Source organism: Solanum tuberosum, unplaced genomic scaffold (genome assembly GCF_000226075.1).
Source record: "Solanum tuberosum cultivar DM 1-3 516 R44 unplaced genomic scaffold, SolTub_3.0 scf00091, whole genome shotgun sequence".
In the NCBI taxonomy this organism is placed as follows: domain Eukaryota; kingdom Viridiplantae; phylum Streptophyta; class Magnoliopsida; order Solanales; family Solanaceae; genus Solanum; species Solanum tuberosum.
In genome coordinates, this window is record NW_006239016.1 from 171,452 (window position 1) to 194,572 (window position 23,121).

The following is a 23,121-nucleotide window of genomic DNA, read 5'->3' on the forward strand; positions in this document are numbered from 1 at the left end:
TTATTACCTTAACCTTCAACTACATCACTTCTCCATGTTTTTGTAATTATTGCCTGCCAATTATCATCTCTGAACAATATAGTGTGCCGCATAATCAAGCCACAATAGTTAACAATATCTCTAGACCCAGGAACTACAACTCTCACAATGTCATCAGGAATGACAATGGAAAATTTTACTACCATGCTTAGTTTTCATGTCCACATGTAAAAATTTGTATCTCCCCCTCTGCCTTTCTTAGATTTGTTGCAAACTGTGAAGCAAAAGATCCACATGAACCCTTGTTAATTAACTGTTGTCACTACTATTATCATTAAATAGGACCACTTTAAACATTTCACGTACCCTTCCTTTTTACCTTTTGAATCAACTATCTTGATGCAAAAAAAGCAGATGATAAGATATATCCTAATGAAAGCAAAAAAATGGAAGATTTTTAATCTTTGTTTCAGTTTTATTTCAAAACTCACTACTTTTCAGATGCTAGTTTCCAAGGAAGTAGTTGCTCAGTTGGTAAACTGGCCATAAAAATTTCTCACATGATATTGCTCCCAGAAATGCCAACTGAAATCATAATTCAATGTCAATTTTAACCAGTAGTAAGCCAACCAGTAATAGATTTAGGATCCTTCAATCTATTGGCCTCGGGAATTACTAATTCTGCTCTAACATTCTAAGATATTAAACAGTGAGAAAAAGTTTCAGTACATCTTCTTCTGTGGGTTTATGTGGTGGCTTCAGTTTTTGATTTTTCAAGCTCTAAGATGGCGTTGAACCCGAATTCAGTTCCCGGAGCAAAGGATGACATGAGTTCATCCGCAGTTTGTGTGATGCTAATCTTGTTATCCTTCACCGCCAAATTCTCCTTCTTCACATAATCAGCAAGAGTTGAGTTGATAATTTCTCGTATTACAGAATTGGTAACTCGCTCTTCACCAAGTATCTGCGGTAGAAATTCCCTAGGAACCTGGGATGTTTTCCCTCCTTTTTCCCTGCGGAAGCCTGGAATTGGTTGCTCTGATTTTGCTAATTTTGTCAAAACGCTGTCGAAAACCATTTCTGTGTACTCCTCGTTCACATCTACTCTGACTTGTATCTTCTCAGCTTCTTTGGATTCAACAACTATCTTTGCATTTTTAAGGCATTCATCAGCCAAATCTGCATCTAGCCCTGAACTAGCAGCCGATACTGGTTTCACCAGAGATCTTACGCATCCTTGCGAGGATATACAGTGCTTCAATAGCCCCTTATTTGTAACTGCTGTTGCTGGGTAAATTGCCACATTCTTGGGGATAGTGATGGCGGTACTATAGCGAGAGTCGATAAGCAGCCGGCGGGACGGCGACGCCACTGAAGTGGTCATGGTCATTGCCATAGTTCCCTCGGAAACTATGATAGCCTTTTTAACTTCTACAGTAATTTGCGAGTGTGAGAACTGAGAAGAAGATCAGACGCGAGAAATTCAAAGATAAGATTATGTAGGGCATTTGATTTTGCACGGGACGGCAGTAGCGCGGACGCGGGTCATTCACACGAATACCCCTAAATTAGAGTGGTGTTTAATTCTGCCCCCTTAAAGGGTGTTCAAAATCGCGTACTAAACAATAAAATCACAAAATTGACTTATTAGTTTATTGGCATTGAATTATCAAACAAATAATTAAGTAATGAATTGAAATTTTATAATTAATGATTTATTGAATTGAGAGTAGATCACTCAAATTTTTTTTATCGAATAAATCATTAATCCATTAAGAATTGTCATACTTACACTTTTACCCCTAAATATATAAAGTACATATTATATTATTATTATGAATGCTAAAGGCTAAATCCCCATTTAAAATTATGCTATAAATGTTTCTACATGATCTAAGGCATTGATTGAGGACCTTTTTTTTAATCTTCACTTGATTCACGTTTAAAGGTCCTTCATCGAGATCTAAATGCAAGCAATGTTCTCTTTGATGGTATGAATTCAATAATTTCAGATTAGCAATGTTCATGGCTTCATGCAAGTATAGTGTAAGATGCGTTCATTGAAAAAGAAGGTATCATAAAGGTTAATCGATATGTTGGTCAATAATTTTTAAATAAATGTTAATTCATTAGCGAATCAATCGATATCTTATCAGTTTACTAGCGGATTAGTACATTTAAAAATCACTAACTAATAGGTCAAATTATAAAGTGAAATTATTCGCTCAATAAGCAACCCCACCTCCAAATATGTTCTTCATTTTTTATCTGTTGACATTTTAGTACTCACTTATTTCATTTTTATTTGTCTGACTTGACACATTCTTTACGAAACTATAAATAGAATGAACAAAATTATTATATCAAAACAAATTAATTTTTTAAAATGTAAAAAATTGAGATAATTATAGTTGAAGTTGGAGTAATAATGAATGGGTTTTTTTTATATAAAAAAACATTTGAAATATGTTTTAAATTTTAAAAGAATTCATAGATTAGATTTTAGCCCCAAAATTACCTTCTTCTTCTTTTTTTTTTAGTTTTTGGGATTTTGAATCTTTTACCAAAAATTGACAACATTTTTTGTCAATTTCCCTCATCCAAAAAACTAGACTTGCTATATCTATGGCCAGACGGGTCATTCAAGTCGCGTGCCCCGTTTTCACAAAGATCAACAAAGGAAGCCCATAGTTTTTATGACCAATATACCCTCAGGAAACTAATAAATACCGTCCAAGACCATTTGAACCTTCAAATTTCAGAACTCCATTTTGGCAAACCATCTCCCTCCCTACCCTCCAGATTCTTCTTTTCCCGCTGACACTTCTCCGCTACTCTCAGTAAATTCTCTTCTCCGGCGCCGCCTTCGAAAGCGTTGTTGTAGAAGGTTCGTCGTCCTCTCTAGTTACTCTTTTCTCGCTTTTTCATGAACTCTGTTTACATGCGTTTCGCAAGTATAGTGGATCCCGGGCTGGATTAACGAGAAGGATTGTGGTAGATGGACGACTAGGTTAAAGATGATTAAATTATGACTAAAATGAGTGTAATGTAAAGAGATGATTCGTAGAAATGAGGAATAATTGAGTTGTGTTTGTGTTGTGTTGAGCCCTAGGTTCGGCTTTCGTAAGAAGAGAGGGATGGTGGTTCAATGTAGCAGATTTGGTCATTTTTCGTTGCCAATTCTGTAATTTCTGGGATAATGAAGTATAAATGGTGATCATATTCTTACATATGTTTATGTTTTTGCTAATACATTATACATTGATGCATGAAATATGTAATCTGCATAAACTTTTACATCTAATCAATGGTTGATTAGCATGCTCTGTAATTATTTTATAATATTGAATTTGTGAACAAACTAGTGCTGTTGTGATTTCGACTGAAAAATCACTCTCCTTATATGACTATTCTTCTTATGCTAAAGCTAATGCTCTTTCATGTTCTTGTATGCTAAAGTTTTTCATGATTCACTTCGTTCATGTTCTGTCATTTTGAATGGTTCTTTTGAGCTTTATCATTTTGGTAAATGATTTGTACCATCGGATTCCTTCACTTCTGCAAATGACTTTGAGCTACAGCCTACATGAGTGCTTAGTTATTTGTTTTCACCGGTTTAGTTAGTTCCTCTCACTCGTAACCTGCAGATAAATACATTAAGGACCAACGTTTAAATAGTAATATATCATGCATTTACCTTGAATGCTGGACTTCTAAAAAGTCCTACCAGAAACACCCAATCCATCATGTGTAACATCATCCGGCCTATGGGCGGTCTCTCTTCATCAGTAGCATAGCAGGAGTGGTCAGCATGGAATCGAGTTTCCATGCTCTAAAAAGCCTTTGCATAGTGTCTATGTTATGAACCTGCCTGGCCCAATCAACCTTTGTGAAGGCCTTCCATTTCTGTTGCTTCTTCTCGCCCCAATAACTAGTTGTGCGACACCCAAGTAGGTAATGATGTTGGGCCGAGGCTGGTTCATAACAGTCTATCACGAGCTTGCGACACATGTTCTCGCATACCACTAGTTTCAAGTTTATCATAATAAAATATGTAAAGCTATTGAAAGTAAATAAAACGTGCAATACAGAAGTCAATTTGGCATTGAAAGTAAATTGTTACCTTAACCCTCAACGCTTCTCTATGTTTTTGTAATTATTGCCTGCCAATTACAAAATTTGTATCTGGAATGACTATTGGAATTTTACTTCTGGTCTTAGTTTTCATGTCTACATGTAAAAAATTGTATCTTCCTCGACCTCTCTTAGATTGTGGCAAACTGTGAAGCAAAAGATCCACATGAACCCTTGTTAATTACCTGTTGTCAATACTATTATCACTAAATAGGATCACTTTAAGCATTTCAAATACCCTTCCTTTGTACCACTTCAATCAACTATCTTGATGCCAAAAAAGCAGATGATAAGATATATCTTCAATGTAAGCAAAAAAATGAAAATATCTGGCAACAAAAGTTTCTTCAGATGATATTGCTCCAAGAAATACCAACTGAAATCATAATTCAATTTGAATAGAGAACTGAAATGCCAACTGAAATCATAATTCAATTTCAATTCTAACCAGTAGTAAGCCAAACAGTAATAGATCTTAGGAGCCTTCAATCTATTGGCCTCAGGAATTGCTGATTCTATTCTAACAAGTCATTCTAAGAGTTTAAACAGTGAGAAAAAGTTTCTCATCTTCTTCTGCGGGTTTATGTGGTGGCTTCAGTTTTTGATTTTTCAAGCTCTAAGGTGGCATTGAATCCGAATTCTGTTCCCGGAACAAATGATGACTTGAGTTCATCCGCAGTTTGTGTGGTGCTAATCTTGTTATCCTTTACTGCCAAATTCTCCTTCTTCACATAATCAGCAAGAGTTGAGGTAACAATTTCTCGTATTACAAAATTGGTAACTCGGTCTTCACCAAGTATCTGCAGTAGAAAGTCCTTGGGAACCTTTGATGTTTTCCCTCCTTTTTCCCTGCGGAAGCCTGGAACAGGTGGCGCTGATTTTGCTAAATTTGTCAATACTTTTTCGAAAACCGTTTTTGTGTCCTCTTCGTTCACATCTACTCTGACTTGTATCTTCTCATCGTCTTCGGATTCAACAGCTATCTTTGCATTTTTAACGCGTATCAAAGATTCATCATCACCCAAATCTGCCTCAAACCCTGAACTAGCAGCCGATACTGGTTTCACCAGAGATCTTAGGAATCCTTGCAAGGATATACGGTGCTTCAATAACCCCTGATTTGTAACTGCTGTTGCTGGGTAAATTGCCACATTCTTGGGGATTGTGCTGACTGTACTATGTCGAGAGTCGATAAGCAGCCGGCGCGACGGCGATGCCATTGCAGTGGTCATCGTCATTGCCATGAGAGACTTTAACTTCTACAGCAGTAATTTTCCTGCGAATGTGAGAAGGAGACTAGACTCTAGAAATTCAAAGATAAGATAATGTAGGGCATTTGATATTGGACCGGGGGAAAGTGGCGTGGGTCATTGGCACAGAATGCCTATTTTAGGGTGGGCTTAAATGTGGTCTTTTAATTTTTGCGCTTAATTTTTAGTAACAAAAATATCCCTTAATATTAAAAAAAGAAAAAGGAAATGGCAAGACATAATTTTGTATTATAATATTACACTAATTACGTCATAAGCTCAGTTCAAGACTTATGTGCAAAAGACATAATTGGACATGACAATTTTTTTTAAAACTTGTACTGAATGAATTATATACTATGTGATTAATGTCAGAAAATTTAATTACTATAAATTTGATACGAGACAAGATATAAAAGTTACTTAAATTTATGCCACAAAAATTAGAGATCAATAAGAAAAAGGTCAATCGTACAGAAACTTCAAGTTCCCCGACCTGTTTTTATAAAAATCAAACAACGGAAGCCCATAGTTTTTATGACCAATCTACCCTCAGCAAATTAATAAAATACCGTCCAAGAGCATTTAAACCTTCAAACTCCACAACTCCATTTTCGCATCCCTCCCTCCAGATTTTATTTTTCCCACTGACACCTTTCCACTACTCTAAGTAACTTCTCTTCTCCGGCGCCGCCGTGGAAAGCGTTGTTCTAGAAGGTTCGTCGTCCTCTCTAGTTACTCTTTTCTCGCTTTTTCATGAACTCTGTTTACATGCGTTTCGGAAGTATAGTAGATCCCGGGCCGGATAAACGAGAAGGATTGTTGTAGATGGACGACTAGGTGAAAAATGAACAAATTATGACTAAAATGAGTGTAATGTAAAGAGTTGATTCATATACATGAGGAGTAATTGAGTTGTGTTTGTATTGTGTTGAGCCCTAGCATGGGCTTTCGTAAGAAGAAAGTGAGGGTTCAAATGTAGCACATTTAGTCATTGTTCGTTACCAATTCTGTAGTTTCTGCAATAGTGGAGTATTGATCAGCGTTTGTGAATCTGTGTGACTTGATATTAAAGGAAAATACTTGCATATGTGTTTGTCAACACATTGATGCATGAAATATGTAATCAACTTTTACACTTAATCATGGTTGATTAGTATGCTTTGTCCTTATACGTTGCGCTGTAAAAAGCTTGTTTACCTATTACACTGTATGTACTTCGGAGTTGTGAATAATATGTTTTCCTTGGGAGGTTTTCTCTTGGCTCCAGCAAATCACTGAAGAACTTGTCAAAACCTTTTATGTATGGTCGGGTAGAGTAATTGTTTTCTATGTACCATCATGATTGATGTAAGGGATGTGTTTGGGGGTTTAGATAGAATTAATTGGACTTTATGTGGCTACTTTGGAAGAAAAGGATAGATAGCTTGTATGACTCGTACAGCTTGAGGCATGTCTTTTATTTGTGAAAAACTTTTGGTGCACCCACGAGCTTCCTACTAGTATAGATGTTATGACCGGAGGTCATTGTTTGAGAACCATATTGTTCGTTGAGTCTCTCTTTTTTGGTCTGCTTCTAGGTTATAGAGTTCTCTTGTAACATCAATACACGATTACTCTTAAGAAGGAATATAAATTCCTCGAGTTCTTTCTCTCTAAAATCATTTCTTTTCTGCAGGTTTATTTTGGATAAAAAGATTGGGTTGGCCAACCGAAACGTATTAAATTGCTAAGATCTTGGTGGCGAACATGGCAATGGATACTGATTAAGTTAAAATCTATGGTGCACGTGTCTGAGTTGACTCAATGGCCAAGGTTGCTGAGCTAGAAGCAGCTGAAAAAGATAAAATGAGGGAGAAGGTGCAAAACATCATCTCTCATGTAATAAACTGCTTTGGTAACCGACAGCTGACTTACAATATCCCAGAGGAACAGTTTGCGGAAGCAGGGATACTTGTTATCGAGCATGCTGATTTTGATGGTATTGAGCGCCTGGCTTTGGTTATGGAGAGTTTGCATCTACCTTTGATAATCCAGAGTCTGTCAAGCTGGGACACTGCAAACTCATTGAAGAAATAATGATTGACGAGGACAACTTGATCTACTTTCCTGGGGACGAACTGGGTCAGGCTGTACAATTGTCTTGAGAGGTGCAAGGTATGTATTAGCATCTTACTCTTTCTTTGTCTTCAACTGCCATTTGTTTGGAGGAAGGATTGATAGGGAGGGGTCTCCAGAATGGTGTCATCTCGTCTCCAGCTTAGTATCTGTTTGATTTTCGTGAAGGTTGTAAACTACTTGAAATCCACTTGGGGATTAACTATAATGCATCAAGTGATTTTTGTTCCTTGGGAAATGAATATTTAATAAATGAGTTCTAAAATCAAGTTCTCTTTGGTCACCGTGATGGCCCATGCATGTGCTGATGAAAATCTCATCTTTAGTGGGTTGAAAGTGAAGTCTGTTTAATTCTGTGCAATGTTTTATATATGAACTCTGTCTCTTATTCTTTTGGAAGCCCTCATGTACTGGCTGAAGCTGAAAAATCTCTGCATGATGCCTTGTGTGTACTGTCTCAGACAGTAAATGACAATTGAATTCTACTTGGAGGTGGATGGACCGAGATGGTGATGGCAAAGGCAGTAGATGAACTGAGCTAAAAAGACTCCTGGTAAAAGGTCTCATGCAATTGAGGCTTTTCCCAGGCACTTGTGGCAATCCGACAATCATTGCTGACAATGCTGATCTGGACAGCGCTTAGCTGGTTGCCCAGCTTCGTGCAGAACACCACAAGGAAGAAAACAATGCAGGGATAGATGTCATCACTGGACAGGTGAGGTGGGTAAACCCACTCAAAATGTCGGAATAATTAATTATGCTATCTTGTGATGAGTTCAGAACACAGTCTGTTCATGAAATCAGCTTTCTGTATTGTTTTGCTTGCTCAAATTTGCCCTTGCTTTTCTTCATCGAAGTCAATGCAACACTGGTAACAGACTTAGCAGGAACCCTGATGACGTTACCTGAACTGAATATTTGACCGCTTCATGCTTTCAATGGATATGGTCCTCATAATAAGGCACCTCTGTTTAATATTTTATGATCAGGATCTTTTAATTTGATTGGGAGGAAAATATAAGTTGGTGCCCTATGGATGCAGTTTTGTGTTAAGAAAGGCAATAACTTAATAGTTTCTTCTGTTTTTATTCAGGGGAAAAATTGAAGTACCCAAAAGTTAAAAAGAAACATGATTTATCTTGTATGGAATATGATCCCTTCTTTCAGCAGATTTCAGCTAAGAGGAAACTTATTTAATATGGTGTGCTTGAGTGATGGTCTTTGCATTTACGTCTTCTTTTGTCTTGGTTTAACTGAATCATACTTTAAGAAGAAAAAATAACGATTTGGGTTTTTGATTGAAATACTGAAACAGCCAATCTCTGTTGCCAAAGCAGGAAATGGAATGATAGTTTTATCATAACTGAACTTCTCTTTCCTTTGTACGGTTTAAGAGGACTCTCCACAAGGAAGAAAGCATCTTCTTTTCTCCTCTAGTTCTTCAAAAGAGAAAAATGACCATTCCATTTATTTTGTAACTGTTCTTTTTAGTAAAGTCTAACTGAAGGAAGCCGAAACTCTCTCCATTTCTCTTTTCACCAAGCACAATTCAAATCCTGTGCAAATCATTGATTCCTGCTGCTTATTGGGAGTTAGGATTTTGCTAGAATCTAATCATCTTATCTGGCTTTTATGACAGGTTGGAGATATGGCAGAACTAGGAATATCGGAGGCATTCAAAGTCAAACAGGCTGTGTTACTATCTGCAACCGAGGCTGCTGAGATGATACTAAGGTTGATGAAATCGTCACATATGCCCCATGGTGGAGGGAAGACAGAATGTAAACCTGGATTGGATGTGCTTAATCTGTTGAGATGTTTGTATTCAATCATGTTAAAGTTGTAGGTGACTGTAGATGAGCCAACTATTGAATATTGTTCTTAGTATGACAGTGTACACACTGCATTTGTAGAAAGGTGTATTATGTTTCTATTGGGTGTTTTGATCGAGTAAAGAGGCTTCGATATAAGACTGGCCTATAACTGAACATGGTTTGTAGTGCACAGTTATTACTGCACTACATAGTTTTATTCAAATAAAATAGATTTCGGGACATCACTTCAAAACCAACAATGTACTATGAGTTAACCCATCTTATCATTGCAGCATGATGTCGTTATACCAAAAGCAAAAGAAAAGAAAGTTGATAACATTGCAGAGAAGTTGTCCAATGACTTCGTGAACTGTTATGATTTCTGTTTTGTCTGACTGGAAGTATACATAGCACTTCCATGTGTTACTATCTTTTTAGCTTCTCAACATTTGACCTTCATACACTTTTTAAAACAAATAGCTGTCACCAAATGCTAGTACAAAATATGCAATTCGCTAGTTTCAGAATGACCAATCATGTACTCCTATCTGTATTCTCTTGGAGACAACTATGCTTCTACGATTAAACACTAGACAGGTTAACAATAAAAATACTTTCTCCTGATAAATCGAGCTATAAATCTGTGCCTGAACTCTCCAATACCTTAACCGAAAAACAAATTTGTATCAGCTATAACAATAAATGAACCTATAAGACTTGTGAGGGATTAGCATCTTCTCTATTTATCCGTTGTCACATCTTTGCACCTCTGGAAATGAGGATGTTTCCATATGGAAGCTCCTGTTCGACTTTTATGAAGTCTCGAGTGGCCAGAACTGCACATAGAATGGAGCAAACATTAATTCTCTCTAATGAGATGAGCTGGAAACTATAAATTTTCTCTGTGCTGCAATGCAGAGTAAAAGATATGAAAGAAATATGCACACCACAAGTCTGATAAAAAAGACATGCTGCTTGTTTCTTTGTCATCCCAAGAGTTAGTTCATTCAAACATTCTGCTTCGGCTGATCCGGGAGTGTCAAAATGACTCTTTAGCTGCCTGTAGGCATCAGTTTATCATGTGAAAAATCAATTAGTCAGATGATATATAATGAAGCTGGAGGAAATTTTAGGAACTAATGGAAAAGGATTTACATCCTGATAGAGTCAGTCATCATGTCAAGAGGTTGAGTAATAAATGGATGTTGGGTTTGTGTTGGTCCGGTTTCCATCAATATCTCTGCCAAAAGAGTAAAGGGAGGTTCATAACAAACTAAACCACATTAAAGAAAATGACCAGAACTAAAATGGGAAAGTTATTGACTATTCACAAACCGTTGTCTTGTGTAAAACCATTTTCAGATAGTTCAGATAATCTAGTCAACTTGAAATTTGGAGTGGGGTCGTGCCATGGGTTCTCTTCTGCTACTGGTTGAAGACCATTGCCACTGTGCTTCGATGAAGAATGGGGTCTTTTCTTGTTGGACCTGAAGAGTTAACAATTTTGATCAATGTAACCAGATGCTGCTATATGGTGAGACCTTCGTAATTTTAAAAAGAAGCAAAGTTTTTAAAGTTTCCTATGGTACCGAGATCCATGATATTCATTATTTCCTTCTGTTATTGTCTGTATGATTCAAGTGGTTCATCTTTAGACAAATATCCCTCAACCTATATCTACTAGTAGTACTAACCGGCTTGAATTGGTTACAGAATTCTGTGATAGTAAACCATGACCAGATCCTGAGCTTGGAATGGATCTAGGCTCATCACCTATAGATTCACAAAAATGTTAGTTATACCACCATAACAGATCGCCGAACAAATCATGGAGATTGGGAAATTCATAAAAAATATAGATATACCAGAGCCAGGTGTGGCCATGTGATCAGTCTCTTTCACTCCATTAGCCACTGTTGGATGCAGTCCCATGTTTGTAAGATTGGTTCTGAGGTCCTCCATGAGAATTTCAGGTGGAATCTTGTTATTGTTGAGATTTGCCCTTTGTTTTTCTATAGAGATTCCTACTGCTGGGGAGCCTACACCGCTTTGGAAATATTCGAAAGGCGGTTCCAAATTACCCATCCTTTCACCTGGAGATGTATAGGATGGTTCAGGAGGATAGGGTGGAGAGGTCTTTCCTGCAAGTCAAACGTAATTACCATCTGTTTGTAGTTTTGGCAACTAAGAGTCTAATATCATGGATGAAAAACCAGACCAGAAGGTGAATCATGCGGAGGTTGGGTATTCCTCATCCATAATTTTAGGAGTGGTGCTGGATAGTGAACTTCCTTATTTCCATTTGTGAACAATCCTTCAAGTAGTGCAATAGGAGGCATTTCCATCATTCTGGCTATCTTCATAGAATGTAAGACTCTCAAAGTCTGCACAGAGCAGGAACTTAAGGTTACTAATAAATGACGCTGCATCTTAGTTTAGTTAAGGTTACCTTCCAGAGAGAGATGTACTTGCTATTCTTAGGATACTCAAAGACTAGTCATTGATGTCAAAGGTTAAACATGCTCTATTGTAGGATTAGACCCTAGTCAAATTTTAATTGCTAAGGTGCACAGAATGGAAAAATTGAGATGGGGAAGATCTAGACTTGGGAGGTATGGGAGTACCTTTCTCTTTTTCCTTTTTCTTGATGCAATATCTGAAGAACTCTGAAGCCAGGATTGATATATGTCACCAGAAATAATAGTTTGCTCATGATCAATTGCAAGACCTGTGGCCTTTCTTGCTCTTCGTCGAGCTGGCTTTGGCCTTTGTTGATCCTGCCGCTGCTACAATATCATGTCAAGACGTATGATTAGTGCTGACAGTTTTTCTTTACATTATTTTCTAGCTCGGTTGCTTGTGGAGTTTCTACCTCAAAAGCTTCTTCAACTTCATCAGATTGTTGCTTCACTTGGTCCTCTGGATGTCTGTCAGGGATCTCATCAGCTGCAATAATGTTTCGCTCCATTCAACCAATTTTCAGAAATAATTAATTACCTAAGGAAATCTAAAGACTTTTACGAGCTCAACTCAATCCAATAGAGTTCTGTGCTTGAAGGAACTACATATGTAAACTGGAAGTTTAATGTTAAGCAGCCAGGTAGCCACAGAGTATTTTAACTGATCTGATAGTAGGTAAGTACGACTTGCATCCATGTTCCTCTTTGAGAGGAAGGGTTTATTGCCATAATGTCTCTATCAGAAAAGTCTCCCTTAAAGCGCACCAAGTGAAATAGTGAAACATATTAAGTCCATCTACTATTTACATATCAAAAAACTTCATTTATCTAACGTAGAAGATAGTAACACATTCTTACGTTGATGGGCTTGTTCTCGAGGTGGAGATGGCACAGGAGTACTTGGGATTTGAGCATCCTCTGGCTGGGTATAATTCATTTGTGTTTCTTCATCCCCTTCAATATCAAACCTGCAGAGTAATTCATGCTTAAAAATTAATAGGAGGATAATAGAAGGAAAGCTTTGCAGTTAAATGAAAATGAGGCTAATTAGCCTCCTGTGATTTAATGATGGATAGTTTGGTTCACGTGAAGTCTTTATGCTAACTGACCATATAAACTTAGAAATACAGAGCCTACTAACTGTTCATCGTGGTACCTCTCAAAATGATTGAACATATCTGTATGATGGGATTCAAAGTGTTCAGCGAGGGTGATATTATCTGGATCAACTGCAAAAAGGGTTTCAGGATTGTTTAGAGATGGGCACAACAAGACAAAACTGGAAAACAAAGTAGCATTGACTAGGATATAGTTATATATTCTACTGTGATGGTGAAATTAGCATAATCTATGCTGATAGTGGGATCTAGGTATACCTTGATGCAAGTCCTTGGCAGGTTCCTTCTGTGCATTGGGTTTATCATAGAGATCAGCATTATCTAGTCTCTGCACATTGAACATCCGCGAGTTTAGCTGCACTCTCATGTAGAAATTATCAATTATGATCTTATTTTCACTAATATTTCCTACTCTAATCCAAGTGGTATCAGATAAGATTGCCTACGCAACAAGGTCATGAACACTGACAAAACCCAAGTAACTTTTGATAGTCTCTCAAAAAGCTTAAACAACTCAAGAGTGGAAATAACATAGAACAAATTACAAAACATATGGAGTAACCAAAAGAAAGCGAAGGGAAATCAAACCACTTTATCATTGTTAACTTTCTATTGTTGAACTTGCAAACTTGCTGAACAATGAAACACAACTTATTGAACAATCTAAAGCAAGCTCAATAGTCTAATTAGATCAGTTCCAACAAATTCCTATTTTTCCTAACAATTTTTGTTTCTGCTTTTGAAGTTATTTCGTGGATTGAGGAGGTCTCAGTGCTTTCCATAATGTACCATCGTGAAATATGAGGTTTGTTCGAAATCCATCATTGTGACTGTGTCTGGATTTCGTAACGTCTGTTCAATCTCAGGGAGTTCTTCCTCCCGATTCTCTGGCAGAGTAACAGCTGCATACCTACAGGAATTGAAATGAGGAATGAAAAGTTAAGTATCAACCTTAGGAAAAACAACTAGAGGATTCACAGCATAAGCTGGCCTTAAATAACCCATTGATGAAACTGACCCAAACATTGAGTGAAATAAACCATAATAAATTGAGTTAATAATTCAAATGATTGGTGGCAGTTCATACTTAAGTTGTTAATTTACTGAAGCACTATCGAAGTAACTGAAACTATTAAACAGTTGGTAACATTCGCCCTCTCTGCTTCTCGGCAAAATACTGTGACGTCGAATTGGAGAGGAGTTACTCACTTGGCTTGCGATTTACCCTTGGGAAGTAACGTAGGATCGGTAGCTGCTTTGACCTTCCAAGCTTCATTAATTTGCACCTGAAAATACCAAATCATAAATGCTGAATTTAATGAAAACAGAGCAAAGAAAGAGATTAAGTTGATTGGGATCGAAGACCAGTGTTACTACCATGAGACGAGTCACATCCTCTGCATTTAAGAAAACATAAAGAAAACAAAAATTGAAGCAATAAGGAAGGGGAAAGTAGGAGTAAAATTCAAAGAAATTGACGCGAAATTCAAATAGAAATGATGAAGTCGTCATGGCAATTCATACCGTAGAGGAGTTTCACTTTGCGTTCGTAAACAATGACTACTCCACCTGAGATAGAACTGACGATTAGATATCTAAACCGAAAGCAGCAATTGCGGACAGTCGGTGGTTTTCGAAGCATACCCATGAGAATTCCAGAGAGCCTCAGAGCCATCGGGACTGATGGATTTAAGATTTGTTCACTGTGACAAAAGAAATTGCAGAAGATGATTACTCAAAATCAACAAGGAATAAAGGCAGTTCAACGTAGTAGTGGAAGACAACGCCTCACCAGATGTTAATAATATTGAGTTTACTAAGCTTTTTCCTATTGAGTTTCGAGTGTAGAGTGGCCGCCATCCTTCACAGCAAAGAGAGAGATATAAACAGCATCAATTTAAACATTCTTCGTAGTCAAATTGAAATGTGAAAACTTAACGTATACCGAAAATCCTATGAAGGAACTTCAACGAATACATTACATTAGATACAGAAAAGCAAAAGACCAAAAGATGATCCACTACAGGAATTGCGATATATGAAAGTTTAAAACGCAAAACATGTAGCTTATCTATATGTATTAAACGAATTTAGAATAGAAAATCAAAACAAAAGTTGTAGTAAACTGGATCAATACATTCATAAACAATTTGAATTTAAGCATTTTCCGAACAGAAACGGATCCAATTCAACAGTGACAACTTAACATATAACTCATAACTTCAGATTACGAGAAATCGCGTGAAGAAGCTACTGAGTATCATTAAACAGCGACTAAAGAAGGAAACATAAATCTAGCTCAGGATTTACAACATATGCAAGTAAAAACGCAGAAACTCCAAAAATGTAACGTATGCATATGAAAATAACGAATTTCGAAAGGAAAAAATCGAAATGACAAGTAGTAATCGACAATTTTCACCATATTTGGCCGAGCGGAGCTTTGCGAGCAAGAAGCTGATGAGAGTAGAACATATTGCCGTCGTGGAGAAGGAGATTTCAGCACTGATTTTGCAGAGTACATGAAGCTAGAGGGTTTTGTATATATAGTTGGAGAGAGAGAGATCACATGCAAAGTGAGAAAGGTGAAAGTGTGTGTTTTGTGCCTGTGCGTCTGTACAGACTATAGAGTATACCCGCCATAACAGATGCGATTTCGATTGCATTTTGCAGAGTATATTGTGGGGCCCGCACCTATTGAAGAATGAATGTTTGATGAACTCAAGTCACAGCTCAAGTGATGGAATTTATGTGCTATCGTTCCTGAATGGCTTCCACGTGTCCCCTAGTGTTCTTGTTCAAGAGGCTTAATTTAATTGTTACAAATAAAGTTTAAGTGATTACACTGAACCATAAAAGAACCCACTTAACATGACCATGAAAATGTTGGTAAAATCTAAAGCACGAAAAAGCCATCCTTCATAAAAATAGAGGAAAGTATGCAAATAAAAATATTCTCTACGTAGCACATTTTCGAAATTTAAATAATTTTATATGTATTTTTTAAATATATTAATTTTTTAATTATTGCGACCTGCAATAATAGCAATATTAAATGTTAGAGCACGAACCTAGGAATGATCGTAACTTGACCAAAATGTAACAAATCTTCATATCAAAATTATATGTTAGACATGCTTGCTTACTTGGATATTGTTAACTTAGTAATATTCTGCCCCTATGGATAATCAATAATGCTTGGTATATATAACGCATTTCAAGGGTTAATTTGGTATGGTTATAAAATCATTTGAAACTACTCGCGATTGCTAGGTCTCTAATACTACCATCAATGATAGAATAGAATAACAAAAAAAAGAAGAATGTTAAGTTAGAAAATTAAACGAAAGAGATATGAATTTCATTTAGGCACATCAGGGCATGGTTTAACCTTTTGTTCTCCCATTTGGCCATGAGAACTTGAAAGTAAATCATTCGGTGATGGAGTGTTAAAAGAATAAAGAGTGTTTTCTTCTTGAAAATAGACAACAAATTTTAAATCTGTAAAGCTTATCTAGTTGAATCAATCTATTTCAGTCATGTTGTCTAAAATGTGAATCACACCCCCTCTGTTGTTGATGGGCAGATGTATAATGTACTACTACGATTCAAAAATATGTTGGGAGTAGGTTTTTGCAGAATGTTATTTCCCTCAAAGAAAAATCATCTCATTGATAGATTTGTAAAGTAACATGAAACTGTGATTTACATGATTACTATAATTAATTTTCTTGAAACATATGAAACTATATATATTTATTTATTTTCGTATTCAATCTATTTGAAGCTTGTTCATATAGGAGCAAGATGATCTTCTTTAGTCAATTTATTTTGCATCCACCTCTGAAGCATTTCCAGTGCTGCTTTGGGCTGATCCATTGGTACCATATGGCCTGCATCATGGACCTTGAGGAATGTTAAAGGCCCATGGTTCTTTTCAACTCCTTTCTCTACACCATCTACTGTAAAAGAAACTAATGGGGCTTTTCCAAAGGCATTTTGCCCTGACCATTTCATTGCATGGACCCATCTTGAATTCCCTGTCCATATAATAAACAAAAAGTTGAATGACCATACGTAAAATTAAAATTATCGCGTAGGTGAGGGATGAAATGAATCTTTACCGAGCCAATTGCAGATAAGGTCGTATTCCCCTGCATATATAAGTAGCTTGATACCATCTTCAAGAAGTGAAGGAATGCCCACTTCAAGATTCTTCATCCAGTCCAATTGCATTGCTTGGTATACTTCAGAACTACATGAAACAAATTCAATATCCCCAACACCAAGGGCTTGTCTAACTTTTTGATCATTCAGGAATGTTTCCATTTTCGAGAAGTCATAGCATAGATCACCCACACATCTCTTCCGCAAATCATAGTACTGCACCTCGGAAATTACAAATTCCATAACATGAGTTCAACTTATATACACTAACAGTATAGAGATTAGTAATTAACCGGAAAATAAGACAGATAACCTGCTACAACAAGTTAAAATTTACTAATGGTATTAAAATGAGATTGCTAGCTCTTACATTTTTGTCACCAACAATATTCATTATCTTGTTGAAGATGCTTGTACAAACAAGATATGCTGCCATACAAGCAACACCGCTGCGATCTTTTCCTGATATTATTTGCACAAAAAATAGCCAATGTCAACACTAGCTATTGTGTTGTATGAAGAAAGAAGAACTTTGAGAATTTTAAAAAATATAAAAAAAAAAGAATTACCACAAAGCTTGATTGCCTGTTGACATTGTGGATATGTCTTCTCTATGGTATTGTAATCAGATTTGTTGATCAATTTCATATCCAGAGCAAAGTCACTGTAGGCTTTGTACTGGATTTCTGGATCAGTGAGTCCATTACCAATGGCAAATCCCTAAACAAATGTATTTTTGCTTAAGTTAGCACGATAATTAAGAAATTCAGACAAAAACTATCTGGCCATGAAGCAAAAGGATGGTATATTGAGACAATTAGTAACTTCCTTCATCTTCGTTTTTCGAGAGTCAAACTACTTGAACTTTGACTAACATTTTAAAATGCAATTTTCCCTCAAATTGACAAGAGAATACTTGCAACTTGTAGTATTTTCATATAATTTTTGAATGTCTATATTTGATTATATCTAATCCACTTTAGCTATGAAGACTAGTCAAAGTGACTCTCGAAAAGCGAAACATGACAACTAATTTGAGACGGAGGAAGTAAAAAATACCTTAAGATTTATATAGATTCCTTCTTTGTTTTTGTTTCCTTGGTGAACCCGAGAAGCAAATGCAGGAATGTAATGCCCAGCATATGATTCTCCAGTAATATAGAAATCATTTTTTGCATACTGAGGATGTGCCTTGAAGAAGACCTATATACATTATCATCAAAAGAATGAGCATTTAGAATTTTGAAAATGATAGAATTATTTCAACATTAATATAAGTTAATTATAAATTCAAAGATTTAGCTAAAAAGGGAATAGGAAGGAACCTGTAAGAAGTCAAAGAGATCATTGCTTACGCCCCTTTCATCGTGACGAATGTCATCTTCACTGGAACTATAACTAAATCCAGTTCCAGTTGGTTGATCAACGTATATAAGGTTTGAGACCTGTCAATTTGCAATTTAACTAGTGTTACCGAGTAAATAACTCTATCAATATATTTTAACTTGTCGTAATAGGTGTCTTATTTGCCCGCTTAAACCAAGAAAAGCTAGTTATTAATGTCAATAAGGTGAACTACTTTTGAATTTTCAAAATTCTAAAAGTCACAACTCATGAAAAGCAAATGTCAAAAAAATTAAAAAAGAAATGCTAGTAGGTGAAAAGGTACTTTGCATGATGGAGAAATGTTGGAAATCAAATAAAAACATAAGAGGGAATTCTTTTACACCAAGATCTAATTAACGTTTCGAAATTTAATTGGGTAAAATCTATAATATTATAAAAATAAAAAAGAAAAAAGAAAAGAAAAAAAGAACCTTGTCCCAGCCAAAATCATTCCAGACAAGAGACATGTTGTCTGCAATTTTGAAAGGTCCATTTTCATAAAACACAGCCAATTCACTGCTACATCCTGGCCCTCCTGTTAGCCATATAACAACTGGATCATTCTTCCTGCTCCTCGATTCAAAGAAAAAGTAAAACATCCTGCAAAACATTTTAAAAAAATAATTTAGTATTAATTAACTATACCCGTGATTCTTTTTTTTAATTAACAATACCCATGATTCTTTTTTCCATCAAAATAAACAACGTATTTAATTCCACTAGTGAAGTCTAAAAAAATAAAACTTGCGCAAATTTTATTCTTACATTTGTGAGGTAGAGAAACTACTTAGGAGACTCTCCACATTTATTGTAATTCAAACAGATACTATAACACTAATTAACAATACCATGATTCTTTTTCCAAAAAAAATAACAACAATATACACAGCGTAATCTACAAGTAGAGCCTAAAAAAATGGGATATATGCCAACCTTACATCTACCTACATTTGTAGGTAGAGATTATTTCTGATAAACACTCAACAGATTTCTTCCAATTCAAACAGATAATTCAGCATTAATTAAAATCACCCATGATTCATTTTAAAGCATTAAATTCAATTCAAACCTTGCATCTTTAGTGTGTGGAAGACGATAATAACCAGCATGATGGCCCAAATTCTGAACAGTGGCTCCAGAATCACCAATATAAGATAAATTCAATTTCTTCTCAAAGAGACCCTGTTCAGTAGCTGCTGCTGAATCCTCTGTTGCCTTGTTGATTTCATGTTTAGGAAATAAATTAAGCTGTCTGATTAACTTTTCCGCCATTGTAATTGGAAATTTCTGAGCAGATGATAAGAAATTATCAGCATCATTAGATTTTGCAGTTGATGAAACAGATACAAAAAACAGAGTGAGAAAGAGAAGAGAGAAATACGAAGGCATTTTTGGTTAAGTGAAGAAATGGATTTGTATGCAGTTGAGATTTATAAGAAGGGAGAGGAGTGTGAAATGGGCATAAATAGGTGAGAGAGAAAAGTGGGAGAAGGGAAACGGGCGGTTTGGACAAAGTGGTCAAGTGCCAATTCTTCGGAAGGAAAAAGGTCAAGAAGAAGTTTTTTTTTTTTTTATCAATTAATTATTATTTTTTAAAAAAATTGCCTAAATAGTGGTTCACATGTACTCCCTTTTACTTAATCATAGTTTTTATTCGTAGAAAATTAATCGATATAAATTTTGATTAATATTTTTAGATATATTTTTTCATCATAGTAATATGAAAAAAAATTGTAATTTATATTATTTTTTTTTATAATTTTTAATATTACAAGTTTATTTTTAAAATATTAAATTAATGTAATCTAGTTTAACTTTAAAATTTAGTTAAATTAATTCTCAAAAAATGCAACATAACAACTAAAAGATATAAATAAATTTAACTGACTATTTGTATAAAAATTTCAATATCTTTTATATTTTTCTCATTTTGATTGAATATGAAATTTAACACAATTTGACTTATATGTCCTTTTTTACTTGTAGTTTAAAGTGTTGAATATCCATTAAAGAAACTACTTAATATCATTAGTTATAAGATATTTGACTATTATTCTAGTAATATCTTCATTAATATTTATGCCTTCTTTGAGTAGAAATGATGGAATTAGGAAAAAGTCATTGTCGATATAACTGACTTTTTGGCAGATAGTATGGACCTTTATTTTTAATTTAAAAAATGACAACCGAAACATTTAAAAACGAAAAGAGTGTAAAACAAATTTAATAAATATAAATATATGAATGTTAATTACGTAAAAGCCCATTATAATATTTGCTTATAGTTTATACTAAATCAAATCATTACAATGGGTCGCACTAAGTGACATAACTAAACCCCGTAATAGTAAGTATATTTGTTTATTGCATTTAAAGATTATATAAATATTTTAAATTATGCATTGATTTACGACTATGCTATAATTCAACAAGATTCTAAAGTATATTATATTATTAATTAATGTATAACTTATCTCTAAATTAAACGATACCTAATTTTTGTATTCTTATCCTATACATTCAATCTTAATCACACATTTGCTTTAATTATGAAATTAAACTTTTACGTCAACATTATTCATAAAAAGAACACATTCCCTACCCCGGTCCTCTCCTTTTTCCGCCTTTTAGATCAGTGTTCCCTTTGCTAAAGAAGAGTATTAATTAGCCTAAAAATTAATCATATGAATTCATTAAAGAGACCTCCTTCATCAGTTAATCACGGTCCGTAAATTCATAGAATTCTTGCCTTTTGTGCAAAATAATCAGTACTTCCGTCGTTTATTTTTATTTGTTCATATTAAATTATTTTTAATTAAAAATAATAAATAAAATGTGTATTTTATCATATATCTATATTAATTGATGTGTTGCCTTCTTAAACTTATATAATAGTTTGAGAAAGAGTAGTTAGTGTTAAGAATAACACAGAGTGAATGGAAAAAAAAATGTTGTCCTTACCTGTTTTCGTAATACCACATGTATGGTCTTGAGAATTTCACATTGGTTTAATGAAACTGGAACAAACTTCTTAGAATAACACCCAACGTAATAATGTTGAAGGAAAACTATACACTATTTTAAATACAAAGTAGTATACAGAAAATCTGATCGTCGTAAAGTGAAAATTTATTTTTAATATATTGAACGGAAGTACAATTTGCCTATACAAAATTTTCAACTCTTTCAAGCTGATGGATATTTGTCTTTTTTGTATCAAAATATCATGCTAACTAATTATTTCGTTAATGAATTCATCGAATGGTGCCAAAGTTTGCGTGACAATGACAATTGACAAACTATGGGGTGGTCATTTCACCTGTGAAGAGATATTTAAATAACTTTATGAACACTTTAGTAGTCAAAAATTAGATATTCCAAAATATTGTTTATTTTTAAAAAATCAAGGCATAATTTAGTTGTTCATTTTTATCATTATGATAAGTCGTAAATATGGAGATACGTGGAAAAATGAAAAATAATAAATAATAATAATTCAGTCAAATTATCTCTAGACAATGTTTTTCTTAAGGTGTATATCAGACAAAACATGAAAAGTAAAATGGACCATATGAAGTACTTTATATAATCATTTAATGACAAAAAAAAAAAATTGAAAGAAAATAGTAAATCTCATTTGATCCTGAGAAAAGAAAAAAAATATTTTTTAATATAAAGATCAAATAAATCGAAATTAGTAATTATGTGAATGTGATATTGTTGTAGAAAACAAGTCCGAAAGTGATGGAATTTAATGTATTTCCATGTCTTTGGGCTGAAGGTATCAATTAGCACTGAAGTTTGTGTGTTTAGCTGTAAGAAATAGGGATCCAGGTTTTGAAACATGTTACTTGAAAGGGAAATATGGGTGGCCCAATAGGAAACGTAAATGCAAGTGCTGTTTATTCTGTCCCCATAAAACCTAAAACAATTATTTTTTGTGGAATTAATGATCATAAAACAAATTGATGACGGGAGTAAATATGAACTAGAGTTTGATCTTTAACAAGGAATTTGTTTATGATTAACTCCTGATCAATGCGTGGAATGAAATTGTGAAAATGGTTTTATGACTTTATCTATCGTTTAAAAATTTGAAACACCTATTAAGAAAACTAACACAATATTGATTATAACAAGGACATCTTCTGTTTATTTTTACTTGTCGAGGAATCTGTACACTTTTCAAGAAATAATAAATAAAGTGTATATTTTATTATAATATCCATATTAATTATTGTATATTTTCTATAAATTTGAAAGTTAATGTTAAAACATCACAAATACTTCCTAGATTCTTCATAATGTTGCGACTTACAGTAGTTAATGTTGTGAGTTGTGACTTACTATCATCATAATTAGACCACTCTAACCAAAGCACTTGAAAAAAAAATGTATAATTTGATATACATTTTAACATGTATATTCTTAAAAAAGTGCAATCTATCAAATGATGTTAAGCAGATTTTAACTTATTCTCTTTTAATAATTGGACTTTTAATACTATAACTAAAGCAAGTAGAAAACCATATGTATCTTTAAAATATAGCTTCAGTTGTCTTGAACTTTTGATATAGTACTAAAGCATTTTATATTAGGGAAACTATACTTGAGAATTACAAGTTGGTATGCCGTCATTGATATAATAGTAGTAAGAGTTAAGATTGGTGCATGATTATTTTACGTTACTGAGATC

At 34.6% G+C, this 23,121-nt stretch overlaps 4 protein-coding genes and 1 pseudogene across 4 annotated transcripts; 1 reads left to right on the forward strand and 4 right to left on the reverse strand.

The window, feature by feature from the left end:
* Positions 1-724: 724 nt before the first annotated feature.
* LOC107060613 (uncharacterized) lies at positions 725-1,375 on the reverse strand. Its single transcript, XM_015308697.1, has one exon. It carries the CDS (start codon positions 1,373-1,375, stop codon positions 725-727), a length of 651 nt encoding a protein of 216 aa, XP_015164183.1.
* A 3,028-nt stretch (positions 1,376-4,403) lies between these two features.
* On the reverse strand, positions 4,404-5,494 carry LOC102590646 (uncharacterized). The gene has a single exon (XM_006347138.2). It carries the CDS (start codon positions 5,355-5,357, stop codon positions 4,695-4,697), a length of 663 nt encoding a protein of 220 aa, XP_006347200.1. The 5' UTR covers positions 5,358-5,494; the 3' UTR covers positions 4,404-4,694.
* Positions 5,495-6,876: 1,382 nt separating this feature from the next.
* Positions 6,877-9,449, forward strand: LOC102581633 (T-complex protein 1 subunit beta-like; annotated as a pseudogene).
* A 579-nt stretch (positions 9,450-10,028) lies between these two features.
* LOC102581963 (sister chromatid cohesion 1 protein 1) lies at positions 10,029-15,347 on the reverse strand. The gene is made up of 20 exons (XM_006347190.2): positions 15,295-15,347; positions 14,665-14,733; positions 14,517-14,575; positions 14,397-14,441; positions 14,250-14,269; positions 14,082-14,158; positions 13,662-13,782; positions 13,418-13,504; positions 13,131-13,314; positions 12,896-12,983; positions 12,613-12,722; positions 12,168-12,241; positions 11,920-12,081; positions 11,514-11,679; positions 11,161-11,436; positions 10,990-11,068; positions 10,631-10,782; positions 10,451-10,535; positions 10,243-10,355; positions 10,029-10,131 (listed from the first exon to the last, which is right to left on the reverse strand). The coding sequence occupies exons 1-20, from the start codon at positions 15,345-15,347 to the stop codon at positions 10,049-10,051; spliced, it is 2,103 nt and encodes a 700-aa protein (XP_006347252.1). The 3' UTR covers positions 10,029-10,048.
* Positions 15,348-16,507: 1,160 nt separating this feature from the next.
* LOC102591221 (serine carboxypeptidase-like) lies at positions 16,508-19,973 on the reverse strand. Its single transcript, XM_006347139.2, has 8 exons — positions 19,495-19,973; positions 18,857-19,025; positions 18,365-18,484; positions 18,099-18,242; positions 17,609-17,759; positions 17,410-17,501; positions 16,997-17,255; positions 16,508-16,912 (listed from the first exon to the last, which is right to left on the reverse strand). Exons 1-8 carry the CDS (start codon positions 19,812-19,814, stop codon positions 16,665-16,667), a joined length of 1,503 nt encoding a protein of 500 aa, XP_006347201.1. The 5' UTR covers positions 19,815-19,973; the 3' UTR covers positions 16,508-16,664.
* Positions 19,974-23,121: the final 3,148 nt, after the last annotated feature.

Excerpts from the sequence above, each read along its gene's own strand:
- LOC107060613 (XM_015308697.1), bottom strand. The coding sequence starts at position 1,375 with ATGGCAATGACCATGACCACTTCAGTGGCGTCGCCGTCCCGCCGGCTG.
- LOC102590646 (XM_006347138.2), bottom strand. The coding sequence starts at position 5,357 with ATGGCAATGACGATGACCACTGCAATGGCATCGCCGTCGCGCCGGCTG.
- LOC102581963 (XM_006347190.2), bottom strand. The coding sequence starts at position 15,347 with ATGTTCTACTCTCATCAGCTTCTTGCTCGCAAAGCTCCGCTCGGCCAA. Across the intron at positions 14,576-14,664 it reads CTCAATATTATTAACATCTG|TGAACAAATCTTAAATCCAT; the intron begins GTGAGGCGTTGT and ends CTTTTGTCACAG. Across the intron at positions 14,270-14,396 it reads CAAAGTGAAACTCCTCTACG|AGGATGTGACTCGTCTCATG; the intron begins GTATGAATTGCC and ends TCTTAAATGCAG.
- LOC102591221 (XM_006347139.2), bottom strand. The coding sequence starts at position 19,814 with ATGCCTTCGTATTTCTCTCTTCTCTTTCTCACTCTGTTTTTTGTATCT. Across the intron at positions 18,485-18,856 it reads ATGATTTTGGCTGGGACAAG|GTCTCAAACCTTATATACGT; the intron begins GTTCTTTTTTTC and ends GCAAATTGACAG. Across the intron at positions 17,760-18,098 it reads GAATCTATATAAATCTTAAG|GGATTTGCCATTGGTAATGG; the intron begins GTATTTTTTACT and ends ACATTTGTTTAG.